Raw genomic sequence first — 21,113 nt, forward strand, 5'->3', positions numbered from 1 at the left:
TAGCAGCTCAGTTACAGTACTGCCAGCTCTCTGGAGTGCCTCCGCTCCCGTAGGTCTCCCTGCCACAGCCCAGAAATAAGTCTGTTAGACAACCTGGGAGAGCTAGCATCAGCATCTACGTTTGAGCAGAAAAAAATATCGCTTCCCGCCATCCGCTCTGGGCCCTTTGGAAGGAAGGCCCAGGCCTGGGTCCTGGATCAGCAGCTAGTAGATGGGTGGGGATGGACCTTAAGCCTCAAGCAAGACCCTGGAGACGGTCATGGTGAACCATGGGCAGAACCTTCTCAGGAGGGGAAGTGAAGTTCAAGTCAAATCCTCACAAGTAAGAATCTTCGACGTGTCCTCTGCCGCCTTCCCTGCATGGTGCCCAGTGATGAGTGGGACTTGAGTGTGCGGGCGCCAGATGAACCTCTGTGACTCGACCTCCAGTGGGGCCAGATGTTTCCTCCTCCCTCTTCCCCAGCGTCATCTTTTCTCACGTCACGGCGGTGTGGCGGGAAGAGCCCTGGGCGGGAGTCAAGCCTGGGAAGGACCCTCTCTCTCTCCTTCAGTCAGTGCGGGAGCTCGAGCAGACCACCTAACCTTTGGGGCCGCCGTTTCTTCACTGGCCCAACAAAGGGATCTGAGTCGCTGGACTCTAACTGGTGGGGCCAGCTGTCCTCGTCTACCCTGGACCATCCTAGTTTTATCGCTAGAGGTCCTGTATCCCTGGACACCCCCCAGTTGTCCGCCTTATCTCTAAGGTGTCTCCTGGCGTCCATGACGTAGGAGTTCTGTGAGTGTCATCGTCAGGTAGTATTACTTGCTTCTCGAACCCCACAATGCCAATCAGAAAGATGTGACCCCTCCTGACTTAGGAGCCTCTGAAACAGGGCAGAGGGACTTGTGGGGCACAGATAGCATAACAGAGTGGGTTCTTGAAGGAAATCGGGGCGTTTGGAAGGTGTGGCCTCACCCCAAGCTGGAGGCTAAGTGAGCTCACCCCCTCACCATGGGCTGTGACACAGTCCGAAGGCACAGGCTTGGTTGATGGGCCTCCGGTGGGAGGTTTTCAGTTGGTCTCAAAGGTCCTTCACTCTGGTGACATACTGTGGGAGAGGCCCCGGGCCGCCCTGCTGTGGCCCTGGCTCTGCCCTTCTTCGCTCACTGTGGCCTATCGTCTCTGTCCCTCTTCAATCTCTTCATCTTTAAGGAGTCGCAGAAGAATCACCACCACCCTCAGGAGACGGAGTGAGTCCCCATCGTGGGCGTTGTACCCATCCTGAAGGGGTGGCATTCCAAAATGGCGGCCTGGCAGAGAGCAAGTGTCAGAGGCCACAGGAAGCTGAGAGCCCCGTGGGGGACGCCGCTCTGTAATGAGTTGTGGTTTCAAAGTTCGTAGACGCCTTTAGTTAATCCTTCTGCTAAGGAACCCCGGGAGGGAGCTGTGCTGGTGGTTGGAATATAGACTCCTGTCTGCTCCTCCCCCTCTGCCTCTGCCCGGCCATGTCGGGTGGCCCAGATTACTTCCTGCTGATGTGCCATGAAGTCCCTCAGGCTATCCCATTGTATGTAATAAATTCTCAGAAAGTGCGTCCTGTGTTCAAAGGGCCCCTCAAATGTCAATGCACATTGTCAGTACAGTCTCCCTTTGAGGGAGGGGCTACTGTGTCCACATTTTACAGCTGAGCGAGCTGAGGCAGAGAGAGGTGCCATAACTCACCCAGGGCCACACAGCAGGGCAGAGGCAGAGCCAGCGCCTGAATTCAGGCAGGCTGCGAGAGGCTCCTCACTCGGACAGCTTCCCCTCTTTCTGCTGGCTCAGCCTCTCGCGACCTGTCTTGGCCACTAGTGACCCAGCCACTTCCTGGCCCGGCCACTGTCCCAGACCTCTCCCTGAAGCTCACCTCTGACCATCCAGCTTCCACGCTCAGCGAAGTCTTCCTTCAGCCACAACCAAGATTCCTGCCCTTCCTCTACCATCGGCATGCAGAGCCCCCCCAGGACCTGCCTCAGCCTCACTTTCCAGAATTTCTTCCCACCTCCCCACCCTCACTGCCCATGCAGCTGTGTCTCAGTCGGCCAGACGACTCCCTGCTCTCTGACCATGCCCAGGCCTTCCCTGCTGGGCCATCTTTCCCTCCTCACAGAAACTGCCCTGTCCTGCAAGGCCAGCTCCGGTCAGTCGTAGGAGACTCACGCCCCATGGTCTGGTGGGTTGTCCCTCTGTTTCCCGTGGCATTTTATGCCTGGATGGCCCATCCGAGCGTCGTGGCTACTCAAGTCCTTGCCCTGGGCCTGCCTTGACTGTCCCTCTGTGTCCCCGGCGAGTAGAGGAGCTCTGGCTTCAGAAGGATTGTGGTCCAGCTCCCTGCACCTCTCCCCCACTGTGGTCAGATCGTTGGAAGCCTGGGGCAGCCAAAACCAGACCATTAAAAGGTTACTAACAGGTCGTACAAATATTACAATGTCAGAGCTTAGCAGATCTCTAGAAATCATTTACTCTAGCCCCCACCCCTCTGCCAAGTCTGGAACATTAGCATGGGTTCTCCCCAGCTTCCCGCTTTCCAGCTTTGTGACCTGGGCAAGTTATTTAACCTCTCTGTGCCTATTTTGTCAGCTGTTAAATGAGGATAACGTTGCTGTCTACGCATAGAGTTGTGGGGACGATTGAATAAGTTAATTTGCATTCTTAGAACGGCATCTTGGACATAGAAATTACTATTCAAGTGTCATTCGTCATCATAGTTGTTGTTGTTGTTGTTATTATAAAAGAGAACTGGGGCTCAGAAAGGTGCTTTCATTAACCCAGGGGCACACAGCTGGTAGCCACTGCTGGAGTGGACCCCAGTGGCCTACTTCTCTCTCTCCGGCCAGTGTCCCCTGTTACTTTGCCTCTCTGTCTCTGGTGCATGTTGCCAGGCAGTGGGTACTCAGTGGGTCTAAAGTGCCACCAGAAATGAGAGTATGACTCCCACCTGGGCTGCCCTATCCACAGCTTTGCAAGCCCCGGGCCCGCCCACCCTCCACCACATCACTCGCCCTCCTGACCAGGGCCCATAGTTGGAAGCCTACCTTGATTTCCGGCCTGAAAGGAACCGGCTCGCTGGGAGACTCTGCCCCCCTCCCGGCCCCTCCCCTGCTCTCAGGGCCATGCTCGGAACAGGAAGGGAGCCGGTGAACACTGCTGGGACCACAGCCCCCTGAGGCCTGACTCTCAGGCCTCCGAAACACCATCCCCATCCCCTATCTCAGAAACCTCTTCCCACAACGCCACAGTAAGAACCTCCACATCCATTTCCAGCGGAGCCTGGTGCTTCCTGCAGTGAGCCTGGCAGGGGCTGAAGGACAAGGTGTGGCCCCTGCCCGCCCTCCAGGAGTGAGCTGTGGACACAGGCTGCAAGCGTGCTGCTCCTACCATGAACTCCGGGGAAAGATCCTTGGGACAGACAGCATTCACCATGGGCCAGGGGACCAGGACAGTTCCCCAAAGTGGGTGGACTTGAGCTCGCTGAGACCCGAGAGAAGATGTGTTGAGGCAAAGACGAGTGGGGAGGAGTTCCAGCGGGGTAATGACACGGATGCTCTCGGGGAGGAGGGGGCAGGCTGGCCGGAGGACAGTGCTCAGACTTCCAGCCGATATTCAAGGCTTTCTTTTTTGTAAAGATTGGCACCTGAGCTAACAACTGTTGCCAATCTTCTTTTTTTTTTTTCTCCTGCTTTTTCTCCCCAAATCCCCCCAGTACATAGTTGTATATTCTTAGTTGTGGGTCCTTCTAGTTGTGGCATGTGGGACATCGCCTCAACATGGCCTTGTGATCGGTGCCATGTCCACGCCCAGGATCTGAACTAGTGAAACCCTGGGCCGCCAAAGCGGAGTGCGTGAACTCAACTACTTGGCCACGGGGCCAGCCCCCTGTTCAAGGCTTTGACACTCCCTTGGAGGCCAAACCCTTCCGAACGCCCCACACTGGAGCTGCAAACCTGATGTCTCATGGAAGTTGCTGGGCTTGCCATGGAACCCTGAGGATGCTAGGGGAGGTGTCTTCTGGGCTTGGGCCTCCTGGGTTCTCCTGGGTAAGAGCCCCGTGCCCAGAGTCCTGTCTTGTTACTGCTGCTGTTTCCCAAATGAAGCTCTGACAGCAGCGGTGGGAGCTCGTCACTGAGCCCTTGCTCCATATCAGGCCCTGGGCCAAGTGAAGCTCGTGTAATTCTCAGAACCTTGTGCAATACTCCTCTCATCATTATTCCCACATTTTACAAAAGGGAAACTGAGGCACAGACCAGAAAGAGCCTTGCCCAGGGGCCCTGATTTGAACCCAGGTCTGGCTGGCCCCAGAGTCAAGCTCTTGCCCTCATGCCAGGGGTATCTTTTCACCTTTAGAACCGCACAGTGTGGAACCTACCCATGCGGGTGGCGTGAGCACTGGGCTTCATGGAGGTCAGAGAGGCCAGCCGAGACTCAGCCACTCAGCCAAATCATCATTCAGCAGCCCCACCAGCCACTTTGATGGTTTCAACCATTACGCAGTTAGAAATTATTTTTATTCTTAGTCAAATATTTAATTTTTACCCATAATGGACAGTTGGTTAAAGGCAGGAAGCATTAAAGAACACTGATATTAAAAGGCTGGTTTAGGAGGAACGCACAATCGTTCTGCACATCTGCCTCGGGTGCTCTGCCCTGGCCCGGGAGTCCCATCCGTCTGGTCAGAGTCCTTGAGTGGCAGCTCCCAGACCCCTTCGAGCTCGACTCCTCCAGCTGCAGAGACCGGCTCTGTTCACGGGGAGTTGAGACCCTCCACGCTCACGCCCAGCTCTGTGGGCTGAAGGGATCGCAAGCGCTTCCTGCAAAGTCTCACGTCTCGTCATCTTAAAACAAAGCAAGAAAATTACAAAAGCAAACAAGCAGATTTTTATTTTATAAAAACAAACATAAAATTCAAGAATTCCAAACAGTGGGCCACAAAATCAGTTTTTGCTTTTTGTTTCTTTTTCTGCCTTATATAGTCAAACGTTAGCCTCCGTGTTGGCACGTGTCTGGTGCCAGAGCCACAAAGTAACGGTGATATGTCATTTTGAAATTTCTTTGTAGAAAATCATGCTTTTGCTTTTGTAACTCATTTACAGTAAATGAAGGAGAAGGCATCACTTGGTCAGCAGGAGAAGGTTAAAGGTTGCCTGTGTTCATTAATGTTGGTAAAGATCATGTTAAACATGAACCCTATCATTCACTCCCAATAACATATCAATCTAAAAACCATGTTTAGGGGCTGACCGGTGGCACAGTGGTTAAGTTTGCGCGCTCTGCTTTGGTGGCCCTGGGTTTGCCGGTTTGGATCCCAGGCACGAACCTACCCACCCCTCATCAAGCCATGCTGTGGCAGGTGTCCCACATTTAAGTAGAGGAAGATGGGCACAGATGTTAGCTCAGGGCCACTCTTCCTCAGCAAAAAGAGGAGGATTGGCGGTGGATGTTAGCTCAGGGCTAATCTTCCTCAAAAAAAAAAAACTGTTTTACATAAATAGCTTTTTTCTCAAATACCGCTGAAAATAACAAACAAAATATTTTTTAAATTCCTAAGGGTGTTTGCGAGGTGATATGTTACTGTGAGGGGAGTTCTCAAGTCTAAAAGAATTGAACAAGGCTGTGGCCAGCCCACTAGACTGTCTCACTTTCCACAAGTGTAAAAATAAGAAGAATAAAAATATTTGCTTTTTGCCGCTCATTGAGGAGCTAGGTCTCCTGGTGGGTGCAAGACAGACCTGCCCCGGGGAACAGGGGCTTGCTTTGGGAAGTGCAACCCTGCAAGTTTTCTCTAAAAGGGCAATCTGACTTGTTTACGAGGGTGCACGGGGTCCATCCAGGCTGGTGTCTCCCGGAAGGTAGGAGAGTCTGTGCCCGACACTCGAGTTTCACTAAGGACTTCCGATGGGTTTCAAGGACACAAATGCACAAGTGAGCTCTGCATTCCATTCTGGTGGGACCACCCCTATGGGGAGGGGTCTCTGCAGTTTAACCTGCTGCCCGGTGAAGCAGGACCCTCTGAGGTCAATTTTACCGTAATTGATTTGATTTGCCTGGTGCATAAGAAATTAACTCAAGAAAAATCACCAGCAAGCCTTTGTTGAGTCTGGCGTTTCTTCTAGAATGTCCTCTCTACTTTTCCCCTTCTGACCAAATCGTATTGTTTTGTAAAACTTTTGATTTTGACAAAATTTCAGACTCTCAGAAGAGTTGCAAGAATAATGCAAAGAATTCCCATATTCTTTCCACCCAGATTCCTCAAATATTAACATTTGACCACATTTGCTGTATCTTTCTCTCTCTCATGTACATTTTTTTCCTGACCTCCGTGAGAGTAAATTGCCTTTCTATGGCTAATTACTTTGCAGTCTTGTTTCTTTAAAACAAAGACTTTTTTTTTTTTGAGCAAGATTAGCCCTGAGCTAACATCTGCTGCCAATCTTCCTCTTTTTGCTGAGGAAGACTGGCCCTGAGCTAACATCCATGCCCATCTTCCTCTACTTTGTATGTGGGACGCCTACCACAGCATGGCTTTTTGCCAAGCGGCACCCGGGATCCGAACCGGCTAACCCCAGGCCGCCGAGAAGCGGAACGTGCGAACTTAACCGCTGCACCACCAGGCCGGCCCCACAAAGACTTTTTTTCATCACCACAGTACAATGATCAGAATCAGGAAACTAACTCAGATACGATACTGTGATCTACTCCCCACCATCCTTACTCCTGTTTCTCCAGTAATCTTAGATCATGGGTTACATTCAGTTGTCATGTCTCTTTAGTTTCTTTTAATCAGGGGACAGTTTCCAAGGCTTTGTGTTTCAGGACATTGACTTTTTTTAAGAATGACTAGTTATTTTTGTAGCAAGTCCCTCCATTTGGGTGTGTCTGGTATTTCCCCCTGATGAGAATCGTGTTGCGTGAACTTACTGATGTTGGGTCCTTCCTGGTGCATCATGTTGGGAGACTCCTGCTGTCCTTTCGTCCCGTGACCGGTGATGGTAACTTCAGTCACCTGGCGAAGGCAGTGTCTGCCTAGTTTCTCTACTGTAAAGTTACGAGTTTTCCCTTTGTAATTAAGAAATAGCTGATGGGGACATACCTTGAGACTATGTCAATATTCTGCTTTTCCTTAAACTTTCACCCACTGGACTCCACAGATGATTCTTCTTTGAAACAATTATTGTGGTGATGGTCACCAAATGATTTTCTAATTCCATCATTCCTTCTAGTTTTACTAGTCGTCTTTCTACTGTCACGGAGAGTCCTGGGTTGATTTTAAACTCGCCACTGTAAGCCTCAAGACCCCAGCATTTGGGAGCTAGGGAGACTAAGTCCTCGTCACCCATCTAAACGTCCCTGAATATATACACTGAATCCTGGCTGACGGGTATTTACTGTGAAGCCATCGGTATCTGCTCCAGGTCCCCTTGCACCTTGAAGGATTCTAGCCCAAGAACCCCTCTGCTGGGCCGCCGTGTCCTGAGACGACTGGGCTGGGGCTGGGGTGTGTGATGTGCGTGAAGCTGCTGAGCGGCTCTCTCCCCACCAGGACGTCTCGCCGTGGGCTTGTCAGTTCCCCCAGCTCTGGCTGAGCAGTGTGGCCCAAGGGAGGCCCTCCTCCAGCTAGCTCCATTTCACATTTCCTCTCCTTCCCTGGATGGAGAAACGGCCCTATGGGGACAGAGCAAACCTGTCATAATGAAGTTGTGAGGGAGGAGGCTGTGCCAGGAGGGTGGCGGGGGTGCGATGGCTGATGGAGTGAGACGGCAGGCAGCCGGCAGCGTTTCCCCAGAGAGCCTGGAATTCTGCTCAGGGGAGCTTCAGCTCAGGGACCGCCCTAGTCCCATAACAGAGGCTGCTTTCCTTCACCTGGGGCCCTGTCCCAGAGCCCCCCAGGGCTGGCCATGAAGGCCTGGGGTCACCTCTCAGGGCTGGTCTGAGGCAGAGGCGTGAGAGGGCAGGGTTTGTCATGCAGCCCCGTGATGGTCCCTTTCAGCTCCGCCCCCCGCCTATTTTCCAGTGGTGAGGTCCATTTGATTGATAAGACAACTGAGGGGCAGAGAGGTTAGGCACCTTGTCCAAGATCACCCAGCAAGATGGGGCAGAACAAGGATGTGATGCCAGGTGTGTCTGATTCCCAACTTGTCACTGCATCATGCTGCCTCTCCAGGTGAGGACTCGGGGGGTGCTGCTGAGATCCAGTAGGGCTTCCTGGAGGAGGTGCTGATTGCAGAATGGGCAGGTAGGAATAGGAGGTCTCCACAGCTAACTGCTGGTCAGTGATTTAACACCTCCAGTGATGGGGATCTCACTCCATCCCCAGGCAACCCCTCCTCTCCCTGAGAGGCAGTTGCTCCATCCGAGGTGAGCTCAGACTGTGTGTCTGGCTTTCCTTCCTCCATAGTTCAGAAGGGCTCAGCAGTTGGTCACACCTGGGAATAAAATTAGGGGACTTTCTCTCCATCCCCCTTCCTCTTTGTCCTACCTGTCCCAGTTTGGGGGCTGTCCGACTGCACAGAGATGGTGAGATTAAAATAGGTGATGAGAAAAGGCCTAGTTCCGAGTGGACCTCTGAAATCAATTGGCGAGATAACACGAGGCCCACTGAGGCCCACTGACCAGCTGTGGTGGACACTGATGGCCAGGCTTTACGCTGAGAGTAAAGGAAGTCATTGCAGGCAGCCCCCGAGCCTGTGGGCACCCTTTGGGCAGTGTTTCCCTAGGGATGATGGTGGTGAGAGATGGAGACTTTCACGGTGGGAAACTGTGTCCAAAATGCAGCCCTCAGAGGCCAGAATGAGAGCAGAAGCCGGAAGCCGGACATCCTAGGGTTTCTTCCTTGATTCCTGACACTTGAAACAGCCTGTTTCCCGATAGCCTCGGTTCTTTCATCTGTACTGTGGGCGCACTAATGCTCATTACTTCCTCTGAATGTCTGATAGATTCATGCTATGTTGCTTAGAAAACCCACAACATAATACCATTACAAGCCAAGACTAATATAACACTTACTCCTTTAAAATTCCCAGGAACCATATGAGATGAGTACTCTCTCTGTCTCTGTTTTACAGATGAAGAAGCTAAGGCCCAGAGAAGTTAAGGAACTTGTCCAACGTTGCACAGCTAGAAGTGCAGAGCCAGGCTTTGAGCTCTGGAGGTCTAGCTCCAAAGTCCATACTTTAAAGGACGACAGTGTGTTGCCTCTTGGTGAATACCCTGGGAGTTTGTGTTGAGCACCTTCTGTATTCCAAGCAGCGAGGGGCTGTGGGTGAAGGCCACACAGCAGGGCAAGTTCACACCCGCAGTCAGGCCTCCTCAGTTCCTTAGAAAAAGTGGGTGGGAGCTGGCAGAGTCTCAAGACTCCAGAAAGGTGGCATGGCCAGATTTTGCTTCCTGGTGTTGATTCTCATGTCTCAGTCAATTAGTCACAGGTAGGAAGAGCCGGAAAATTGGACATCCCAGCTGAGACTTAGCCATTCCATGGCTGGTGTCCACCCTCCGAGGAGTGAGCGCCCAGGGTGGGTACCTAGCTCGGGGGATGCTGGGACCCGCCAGCAGGCTGCACTGAGGGTCCACAGGCCGGATCTTGGAGACGGCAGGGCCTGGCAGGGCCGGGCGGAAGGGCGAGGGCCTTCCCCTGGAAGCAGTCCACCAGGGCAGCCGCGTGCTCTTCCCATGACATCACGCTGCCTCAGAACGTACGAGGCCAAGGATTCTTGGAATGCCTGATTCATCTGGAACAAAAATAATACCTCGTATTTATAATGTGCCTTTGTTCCCCCGAAGGCTCTCCCGGGCTTTATTGTATTGTAACTTCAGACCAACCTTGTGATCCAGGCAGGAATGCAGAGGGGGTGGGAAGTCGCCTTGGAGAAGGCTGTGAGTGGGGATTTGGTATTCCCGTTCTGCAGGTAGGAACACTGAGACGTGGGGACTTGGGTGGTTTGCCAAAGCCGCCAGCAAATCGAAGCTGAGAGCCCTGGGTTTCCAGTGGGGTTGAGAGGAGGCCTTAGAAATGCCTCCGCAGTGGAGGGACGCAGCGCCCCATCCGACACCCCGGAGACAGCCGCTTCGCTGTGGCCTCTGTGCTGCTCCATGGTGGACCAAGGTGGCGGGGCCTGCAGCTTCACCCTCCCTCCCCCAGGGTGCAGCAGTGGAGCCAGAGGGCCCCCCGAAACCCGACTCCCCCAGCCCTGCCCACAGGCCCCAGCCGCAGGAACTCACAGACGGCGGTGGGGAAAGGATTGTTCCCAGCACAGATGGAAACCCGAGGGCCACATGTGGCTTCTGTGGTTTTCCCCAGACGCAGTGGAGCCAAGGCTGGAAGGCCGGATTTCCAAACCTCGACCCCAGCTCCTGTCCAGAGCCCTCCCAGGCTTTCCGTCTCACAGGCCTCAGCTTCTCCGTTCCCGGGGCCCCCAGGCCCAGCCTTCGGCCTTTGCTTCTATGCCGTGCTCACGGCCCCTTCCCCCGCCAGCTTTGGGTCAAGGCCTGCCATTCTCTGGATTTGAGTTTTAGTGACTTGGCAGGAGGTGCAGCTGCCCCAGGCCCTCAGGACCCTGGAACAGGACTCAAAGCCTTGAGACCGACGAGCGTGGTGGGTGAGGGCACACACTCAAGGGCCAAATTACCTGAGTTCAAACCCAGGCTCTGCCTCCTGCAAGCTGTGTGGCCTCGGGCAAGTATTTACCCTTTCTGTGCCCCACTGAACTCTCTGTAAAACGAGTCAACAGTAGTCCTGCCCTGCAGGGTTAAAGGGAAGCCTGGCACATGGTTAATACTTCATATATGTTAGCCTGTTTTTTTTACTATTACTCTGTATCCTTCTGACCTCAGTTCCAGCCCCTTTCTCGGGGCTGCCTCTGGGCAGGGCCAGCTTTGTGGGTGTGTGATCTGTGGGGCTGCACAGGACCCATGCTCAGAAGGGCCACCCTTGGCTTCATGCTCTGCTTCGGCTGTCTTGAAGTTCTTTTTTTTTTTTAAAGACTTTATTTTTTCCTTTTTCTCCCCAAAGTCCCCCGGTACATAGTTGTATATTCTTCGTTGTGGGTCCTTCTAGTTGTGGCATGTGGGACGCTGCCTCAGCGTGGTCCGATGAGCAGCGCCATGTCCGCGCCCAGGATTCAAACCAACGAAACACTGGGCCGCCTGCAGCGGAGCGCGCCAGCTTAACCACTCGGCCACGGGGCCAGCCCCTGTCTTGAAGTTCTTAACAACGGTTTTTGAACAAGAGACCCACGTTTTCATTTTGCACTGGGTCCCACAAATTATGTGGCCGGTCCTGCCTCCAGGACCAGACAAGGATGGACCCCCGGGCTGCTCTCTGCTTCCTTTCCTTTGTGACTCTTGTCCCTAGTTGTAGCCAGATACCTATTTCTGTAATGAAGCTCCATGAGGGCACTGCCCTGTGTCTGAGGTGCTGCTGTGTCCCCAGGGCCTGGCACATTGCAGGGCTCACTTGAGGCATGAATAAATGCCCAACCCCATGCCAAACTTCAGGGCAGATTTAGAGAAGGTTCTGCCCCATCCAAAGGAAGTGGATGCTTTTAAGGGCAGACGAGGGACACAGACAAGGCCATCCGGCCATCCAGCCATCCGGTGGCAGAGACTATATATAGGGAAGTTCAGACTATAATCACATTAGGAGTCTGGAGAGAGGGAGGGGGCACCCTGGGACTGGGATGGCTCCTGGGCAGATCTGGGCCTTGAAGCCCAGATGGGATTAGAGGAGGTATTGAGAGGCTTCTTAGGGACAGCTGAACAGCTTTGTCGCTCCCCCACTGCCAGCTTCCCTGAGGGTTCCAGGAGCAATGTGGCCCTGGGCAAGCCCACTGGCACCTCTGATTAACCTCCAGGCAGAGCAGAATCTCAGAACACATTTAATTGATGAAGCCATAAGTGAACCAGCCTTTCCCCTCATCATCCCTTCGTTCATTCATTCCATAGTAGTCGGTGGGAAGAGTCTTTTCTCTGCCTTCAGGACTCAGAGGCGCAGTCAGACCCTCTCATTTCCACTCCAGAGCGTCCCTTTGGTCAGGTAAACATCTGCTTTCAAAAGCTTTCAATCCATGCAGTGAAATACTGAACTTCCTCATGAACTTTTGCCTCGGCTGGCAGAGCCTTCGCTCTTGAATTATTTCCTATGCAACTCTGAGCGAAAGGAGAGTCCCACAGTCTCTTGGAGTTGGTAGGGGGGCGGGGTGGTCTAAAGCTTGGCTGACCATCCGAGGCAGCAGGAGTGTTCCTGGAGCACGCGGGCACTCTCCTCGTGGGATTGCCAGGAGAACCCGGTGTGGGAGTGGACCTGGCCCTCAGAAAGCCAGCTAGCCGGTGCTGCTGTTGCTGCCGTGATGTTGATGATGGCCATGGCAATTACAGGGTGATTCCGTTCCCTGAGCTTTGCAGTGATGCCCCCTGGTTCTCCAGAGACCGCTAAGACCCCAGAGAAGTAATTGTTCAATCCAATCACAGAGCTTTTCCGGCAGTACACTAGAGCAGAAACACAGATCAGAATTCACTGCAGGCTTTGCCACTGACTAACTGGGCAACCCAAGGCAAACAAAGCAACCTCTCTGAACCTTGGCTTTCTCATCTCAGCTATCATGCTGTCATTCGTGTGATGCTCTCAGCCACCCCTGAGGTGGGGACTGACACAGCTGGGAACAGAGACACAGAGAGGTGACATCCCCCGAGCCACATTACTGTGAGTGGCTGAGCCAAACTCTGGGCTGGCTGCAGTCTCGCAGACGGACCTGACAAGGAGTGTCCTGCAGAACAGACTATGGATTTCCATCGTCTAAGTCATCCCTGAGAGTGTGTAGGTGCTCAATTAATACAGGCCACTATGATCCTTGTTCCTTTGTTAAGCCAATATCATGCTTCCCTCAGTTGGCTCTCTCAAGACGGAAATAAGGCTGCCTTATGCTTTTCCTTGTCAGACTGCCCAGCCACTCTGCAAACAGGGCGGGTGTGTGTGGTGGGCCACCTTCATTTCCGGGCCCCACATGCCATCACTAAGCTAAGCAGCCCCCAAGCTGCAGAGAAGCCCCACGCCCGAGCCCCTGCATCTCGCCGCAGCCCTTGCTTTGTCCCGGAGGCTGGGGCAGGGGCGGTGGGACCCCGTGTGTAGGTGGGCAGGAATGGAGGCGCCTGAGCTAGTAATGAGCAGTCATCACTTTCCTGAAGGCAAGAAATATGAGCCCGTGCATAGTTTTAAAACCACTCGCCCTAGGAATTTTGCTTTCAGAAATTTTTAAGCAGACCTACAAATTATGTGGTAAAGTGTCCGACATTGAGAGACCCATAATAAGTCAGTGGCCCTCGGAATATCTAGTTGGTAACGATTATGAAATAAAAAATGAACAGAGAGATGTTTGTCTGCCTTCGGACTGCTGTTAAAACCATTTTTTAAAACGAAATCTGAAGTTATTCTCCCGAAACCCACCTCCCGAAATGCAGCTGTGGTGTTCCGAGAACTTTTTTTTTTAATAAAAGAGAGCAATCTTAGAGTGTAACAAGACATCTGATTTCAGAACCCAGAGAAGAAAGAATAAACTAGATGAGTGATGGAAAAAGCGTACTGACAATTTCCATTCTCAAAAAAAGTAAAGCATTATTTCCTAACAGCAGGTGTTGCCAGCAACACAAATGGAATATTAATCTTATCTCCTAAGCCATCCCCCCACCCCCACCCCCACCCCCACCAGGGAGAACTTCCCCAGAGAGATGGGGGCATCGGAAGCAGGCAGGGAGTGGATCTTTGTCTTCTTTGCTTGCAGGGCTGCACAACTGCATGCTTAGTATGTCTCCAAAACCTGGATCCACACATCCATGTATCCGAGACCAAATGTGGCTTCCTTGCCCAGCCGCTGGGAGTGAAAGCGGCTCATCCCCATCCCGTCCAAACCTAAACCCACAGGTTCCGTGGTGAGCAGCCAGCTGGCCCCTGAAGGAAGGTATCGACGAAACCCGGGGCCAGCAGACACACAAGAGAGAGGAGCCGGTTTTGGCCAGCTCAGCCAGGTCTTGCCGACAAATACTTGTGAATGGCCAGAGCACGGAGGCCCGGGTCCCCATCGTTGGGGACTGAGGTCCAGCCCCAAATCCGTTCAAGTGGTCAGGGACCTCTCAGCTCCTTCCCAAGCTGAGGATGTGGGCCTCCTGTGGCCGTCCCCGCTGTGGGTCATAGCGGCAATTCAGCCCTTCTCTCCTGAGGGGGCTGGATCGGAGGGTGAGTGGGGCGAGTGACGAGAGGGAGGTGCTGGTGACGTGACTAGCTGAGACCTCTACAAGGCCCTCTGCTTGTGGGGCTTCCCCTCACTGAGCCTCAGCTGGCTGATCTGTAAAATGGGAAGAAAAATTCTTGACCGGCCTGCACATAGAGGCCAGTCCCGGCGTTCATTGGCCCTGAGAACAAAGCAGGGCCTTGAACAGGAAGGGAGAAGAAAGAGGCAGGCTCTGTGTCCCTTGTCCCCAGTGGCATCTGGCTCTTCCCTCCCAGGGGCCAGCCAGCCAATCTCTTTTGCCGTCCAGCCGCGCATCAGACCTCCTCCTTTTGAATCCATTAGTCTTGCCTGCCCAGTTAGGAGGGGCCCCTTGATGGTGGACTCCCACTTCCCCTCCTGCCCGCAGACATCACTCCATGTGTGTAAAGGAGCTGCCACCCGGGAACAGTGAGTCTGAGAACACCCACCATTGCCCAGCCAGCTGGGACATTCTTGGTGATGGCTGTATTCACAGGACTGGCTGGCTCTAAGGTCTTTCAAACCAGGAGGACATGGCATTCCAGTCCCCCCTAAATTTCTAGAAAGGAACAGCAGAAGTTCTGCAAGCCCTAGATCATTTCTTTCTGAGCCCTTGACTGCCAGCCATGTAGAAATTCCCTCCTTCCTTCTCCAGGTGGAGAGAAGTTCTATTTGGGGTTTTTTGGGGGGTGGGGTGGGGTGGGAAGGATGTTGGGCAGCGAGAGGGAAATCCCTGATATGCATGGCAAGTGGGAAGCCAGACAGTTGCTGGGAAGGGCTTGGTCAGCCATTCTTTGGGGACATTCCTTGGGCCAATAGCTGCAGGCACCACAAAAATTCTAAATAAGGATGACAAAAGTTGTGAGAATCGAGCATTATCTGCCAGGGAATTTCCAAGGTTCTTCTCTGGGCTTAAAAATTACTCACACTCGAAGAACAAAGAGAGTCGAGGGAGAAAGGGCCAACTGGTTGAAAGTAACTGAAAAATAAAAGTCGAGAGAATTCATGAAAAGTCACAGACACATGGCACCCTGGGAGTTGGTGGGCTGTGGAGTTTCTTCCGTGCTCTCCCGGCGTGAGTCAGTTCATGCTTCTTAGAATGAGGGCTGCAGGCTTCTGAGCTGCCTGTGTCTCAGGCATCTGGGCTCAGGTCTGGGCAGTCTGAAGGCCAGTTGGTGATGGAATCCCTGGGAGGAATCTGACTCAATGTTGGGTTTTGCTGATAGGGTCCAACTCTCTCCTGGGTGCTCGTGCTGATGGTCCCTGCCCTGCTGTGACTGCAGACTGACCCTCCTCTGCAACTTAAAGTGGTAGACGCATTGATGATCCCCGTTTTTAGAATGAGACCATTAGGGAGTGAAAGTGAGTTTTTTAGGCGTGCCAGCCGGGGGATGCTTTTGGAGGAGGGGCTGCCTCTCCCACCCAAGTCTCAAGGCAGCACTGCTCTTGCCCCAGGAATGTACCCAATGAGATCAAACCTGGACAACAAGGATGAAAATGCCATGCAGGCCTCCTGAGGAGGGCCCAGGGCACACCCAGTCAGCAGGACCCAGTTCAGTGGACCAGGCTTCCATACATGTTTTTATAATGACTCTTAAATTATTAAAATAAATATAAACAACTGAAAACTCTGGACATTTAATATAAAAGCAAACATAAGAAGACTGGAAGGTGGAGAGAAGAGGGCAGACCAGTTGGGGACCATAGGACCTGAGGAGTGACACAGTGATGACTTCCTTGAGTTTTCTTCTTGGCCTCATAGATCCCAGACTTGGAGCCAAAGAAGCTGGCAACCCAGAAATGCCGGTAAACACAGGCAGACGCAAAAAGCCCCAACAAAAGCTGGCTCTCTCTAGCCAAAGGACCAGGAAAGAGGCAGCCTCGAAAGACAGAAAACTCTGAGACGACACTCACTCTACTCCAGGAAAGTGCCCCAGAAAAAACCGGCTCCACCCCTACCCATGTCAGAGAAGGCCAAGTGACAAGTTGGGACTCATCCCTAACCCTGAGAACCCCTCCCTCTGTGTCATTGGGGGCCATATGGGAGCAGGGATATGGCACCCGTACCCCTCCCAGCCAGGGAGACGTCAGCATGGGGAGCCCAAACTCCCACCCCTGCCCAGCAGTAAAGAGGACCTCCCCTTGGGGTGTCCAAGAAGGCCCAGTGGGGAAGTTGACTTCTCCCTCACCTGGCAGTAACGAGGCAGCACAACCCGTTCCACTACCAGAGCAAGGTCAGAAGAAGCCAGCTAAAACAGAAGGTTTGATTAAGTCCAGAGTCTCATAACATAATACCCAAGATGTCCAGGTTTCAACTGAAAATCTTGTGTCATACCAAAACCCTGAAAGATCTCAGTTGAATGAAAAAACACAATAGGTACTAATACTGAGATGACAGAAATATTAGAATCATCTGACAAAGATTTTAAAGCAGCCAGCATAAAAATGCTTCAAAGGACAATGAGGAACACACTCAAAACAAGTTAAAAAATAGGTCTTGGCAAAGAAAGAGAAGATATAACGAAGAACCAAATGTAAAATGAATGGTTAAATTAAAAACTCAACAGCAGAATGGAAAGGACAAAGGAAAGAACCAGTGAACTGGAAGATAGAATAGAAATGATCCAATCTGAGCCACTGAGAGAAAGTAGACTGAAAAAGAATGATTGGAGCTTCCCAGATCTAGGGACCATAACAGAAAATCTAACATGCTTGTCTTCAGAGTCTGGAAAGTAGCAGAGAAAAGGGTGGGGCTGAAAAATTACCCAAAGAAATAATGGCTGGAAACTTCTCATGCATTGCTGGTGAGGGTGTAAAATGGCACGGCCTTGAGGCCGGCCCCATGGCCTAGTGGTTAAGTTCAGTGCACTCTGCTTTGGCAGCTTGGGTTCGGTACCCAGGAACAGACCTACACCACTCATCGGTAGCCATGCTGTAATGGCAACCCACATACAAAATAGAGGAAGATTGGCACAGATGTTAGCTCAGGGCCAATCTTCCTCAGCAAAAAAAAAAAAAAAAAAAAAAGGCCCAGCCTCTCTGGAAAACAGTTCTGTGGTTTCTTAAAAAACTAAATATATAACTACCATATGACCCAGCAATGGTGCTCCCAGGTACATAAATGTTCCTAGCAGCTTTGTACGTAACAGCCAGTAACTGGAAACAACCCAGATGTCCTTCAGTGGGTAAATGGTTAAACACGCTGATATATCCACACCATGGAGTACTACTCAGCAGTAAAAAGAAACGAACTGTTGATACATGCAACTACCTGAATGAATCTCCAGGGAATTATGATAAGTGAAAAAAGCCAGTCCCAATGGGTTACATACTGCATGATTCCATTTATATAACTTTCTTGAGATGACAAATTTGTAGAAATGGAGACCAGATTAGTGGTTGCCAGAGGCTAAGGAGGAGGTGGTGGGAGAGAAGTGGGCCTAGCTATACAAGGTCAACAGGAAGGGTCCTTGTGTTGGTGGAAATGCTCTGTATCTTGATTGTATCAATGTCATAATCCTGGTTGTGATACTGTACCATAGTTTGGCAAGATGATACCATGGCAGGAAACTGGGTCAAGGATACAAAAGATCTCTCTGAATTATTTCGTACAGCAGCATGTGAATCTATAATTATCTCACAATAAAAAGTTTAGAAAAATTAATTCATAGTCATTTAGAAAACACAAATAAAAAAAGAGAAGAAAAATCCTCCTCTCATCCTCCAGAGATAACCACTGTTAGCATTTTGGCGTATATCTTTCCAGATTTTTCTGTGCATATATATACTTGCCTTATAGCACCATGCTGCACGTATTACAACACGTCCTTCTTCCATCAACAAGAGTGAACTCTTTCGTCGTGTTCTTAATCACTGCACTTCCGGTTTTTCACTGTCATAAGCCCTGCCATGACGAACATACATTGCTGTGCACATCTTTGATCATTTCCTTTGGATAAATTGCCACAAGTGGAATTGCAAGGGGCAAATGGTTTACATGTTTTAGAGGCTTTTGTGACAAATTGTCAAATTTCCCTCCACAAATATTATGCTAATTTCTACTCCTAATATACTATGTGTTGTAAGTTGCCATTTGTGTGGAAAGAACTTTAATTCCCTGGAAAACCCTGCCACTAGGGAAAGCTTTCCAATGGAAAAAAAAAAATGTTTTCACTAATTTTAATGGAAGAGAATGATATGTTTAACCCCAACTGAAGATACCCTCAAATTTTCAAAAGTAAAAAAATTATCAAGTGATCATTGAAATTGGGTTTATGTGAGTAATAGGAGTTTGAAAGTAAATAAATACACTTTGTTCATAAAATGCAATGCGATGAAGGTCTGTTGTACTCACCAAAGAGATGGGTCCCAGAGAATGTGGGACTTATTCTTTACAAGGTAAATTCTTTCTGCAAACTTTCTTCACCCACTTTGAGGGGCTCATGGTTACCTTGTTCTCCAACTGCACTTCAAATAAAGTTATGGCATGGAAAACACCGTGAGGGTGAAATAGAGGTGGAACACAGGAGTGCTTCCAGTGATGGAAGCAGCCCACATGCACAAGACCGAAGGATGCTGAGAACGTCCCCTCCTACCCACCCACCCACCATCCTTGCTTGCCTTCGGTCCAAAAATCAGAATGTTTGGGGTTCGTCGCGTGGTGCACACCTCAGATTTGTTCCATATGATATTCTCTGCTTAGAAAGTGTTGTTTCAAGTAAATTGGTGAGCTTGTCTTTGCCTAAAACCGTCATGTTAAATATCACCTCTACGTTAGTCTGCTCAGGCTGCCGTGACAAAATACCACAGACTGGGTGGCTCGAAAGCGGACATTTATTTTCTCACAGTTCTAGGGGCTAGAAGTCCAAGATCAAGGTGTCAGCAGGTTTGGTTTCTCCTGAGGTCTCCTTCCTTGGCTTGCAGACTCCCGCCTTCTCACTGTGTCCTCACACGGTCCTTCCTCTCTGTGCACACATCCCTGATGTCTCTCCATTCCGAATTTCCTTTTATTCTAAGGACCCCAGTCAGATTGGATTGGGACCTACCCTAACGGCCTCATTTCAACTTAATCACCTCTTGGACTGTATCTCCAAATACAGTCACATTCTGAAGTACTAGGGATTGGTGCTTCAACACATGAATTAAGGGCAGGAGGATACACAGTTCAGCTTATAACAACTTCTTGTAGCGTATTTTGGTGGTGTTTGGGGGTGAAGATGTCAATGCACACACAATAAATAGTTTAACAAATGATAGAACTTTTCAAGGGCCGTTATGGTAAAGAGTCATCGGATGCAGGTCTGTGTGTGTCTCTTTGCTGGGATATGCATAGAGTATCTCTGGAAGAGTCACAGAGTTGCTTCAAGAAGACATACTGGGTGGCTGGGGACAGTGGCGGGAGAGTTCACTGTCTACTCCATCATAGCTCTTTAATTTTGTTCCCCACACGTATATTAATGCATATTCTAATAAGGAGATAAAATAGTTATTTTAAGCCAGAGATTGACTTAAATCTTCTATAATCACAGGGCCCTGTATGTCTTAATCTCTGCTGTGTCCCAGGCCCTATCACAGAGCCTGGCACATAGGAGGTGCTCAGTAAGGGTGTTGAAAGAGTGAATAAAAGAACAAATCAAGGAATTCCTCTTCCACTGTTTGTACACGGGGACCCTGAGCAGCCCACCTGGTGACCCCCTCTCCATCTCTCTCCCTTGGTTTGCAGACGGCAGCAGAGACCTCCAGGAGGAAACAAGCCCCAACAGCATGGTGACCACCAGCCGGGCAGTGCCAAACACAACAGGGACCACCAGAAGTCCTACCAGGGGGGCTCGGTGCCCCACCCCTCAGGGAGGCCCACCCATCACGGCTACAGCCAGAACCGACGCTGGCACCACAGTAACATGAAGCACCCCCCCGGCGACAAGGGGGAGTCGGGAGCCCACCGCAATGCCAAAGAGACGGTGGCCATGGAGAGCCCCAAACTCGAGGACGCCCTGGGGGACACCGGGCACAGCGGCCTCGAGCCGCCCCGCAGCCCTGATTCCCTGGCCCCGGCGGCTTCCGAGAGGCTGCCCCCACAGCAGCCAGGGGGTCCAGAGGCTGAGGCGAGACGTAAAGACAGTATTATTCCCGAGCGCATTGGGGAGCGGCCCAAAATTACCCTGCTCCAGTCTTCCAAAGACAGGCTGCGGCGAAGGCTGAAAGAAAAGGTACCGGTAATTGACTTTTCATTTTCTCTTGCACCAGAGAGGACCGCGTGAGGTAGGCACATCAGTCGGTAGGCTGGGGTCGGAGGGCCTGGGGAGTGAAGCAGGGCTGGACCCACCACATCTGGCCACCGCTGCCTTAGGGATTCTGGCCACCAGAGGGAGGCCCTCCAGCACATCTGGTTCCTCACCTTCTGGCCTGCCAAGAGGCCCAGGTGGCCACTTGTTACCAACCCCCAGTCTGAGAGGGGAGGGGAGGAAGAGACACGTGCCTGGGGGTGATGAGAGGGGCGCAGGGAAGACCTTGTTCTTCCCTCGAGCATTTTCTGGGGTCAGATACTGCCCTGGTAGGGCTAAAGGGCATTGGGGAGAACACAGAGCTTATCAGACAAGAGGGACTGATGCTTCTCCCCAGGTAAGTCCCAGTCGGGCTGTGGTCCCTGCCAGGGTTGAGAGCAAAGGTGAGTTGGACAGAGTGAGCAAACACCATTCCCCTCCTTCATCAACCAGCGGCCAGTGAAGGGTCTAAGTGACAAAATTTAAGGAGCACTTGGGTGCTGACCCTGCACTGGCATGGCCCTGAGAGTGAGGGCTTCCTTAAATTTTGCTCCCCAGGAGCCTCTCTTTCCTCACTCTAGTCCTGGCTCTGGAGGCCGT

At 51.5% G+C, this 21,113-nt stretch overlaps 1 protein-coding gene across 41 annotated transcripts in view; it reads left to right on the forward strand.

Moving 5' to 3' along the window:
- Positions 1-21,113, forward strand: part of CTIF (cap binding complex dependent translation initiation factor) — a 296,979-nt gene that overhangs the window by 178,995 nt on the left and 96,871 nt on the right. For 23 of the 41 annotated variants that reach the window (XR_011421048.1, XR_011421050.1, XR_011421053.1 and 20 more), the window contains one exon: positions 19,973-20,459. Coding sequence is in view for 31 of the 41 variants with exons in the window: in XM_023647782.2 (XP_023503550.1) it covers positions 19,973-20,459 (487 nt within the window). In the remaining 10 variants the exon portion in view is untranslated. Of the gene's footprint in view, positions 1-19,972; positions 20,466-21,113 lie in introns of all 41 variants that reach the window. The other 18 variants (XR_011421049.1, XR_011421047.1, XR_002809942.2 and 15 more) reach the window with 1 other exon arrangement.

The sequence above is a fragment of the Equus caballus genome, chromosome 8 (genome assembly GCF_041296265.1).
Source record: "Equus caballus isolate H_3958 breed thoroughbred chromosome 8, TB-T2T, whole genome shotgun sequence".
Taxonomy (NCBI): Eukaryota; Metazoa; Chordata; class Mammalia; order Perissodactyla; family Equidae; genus Equus; species Equus caballus.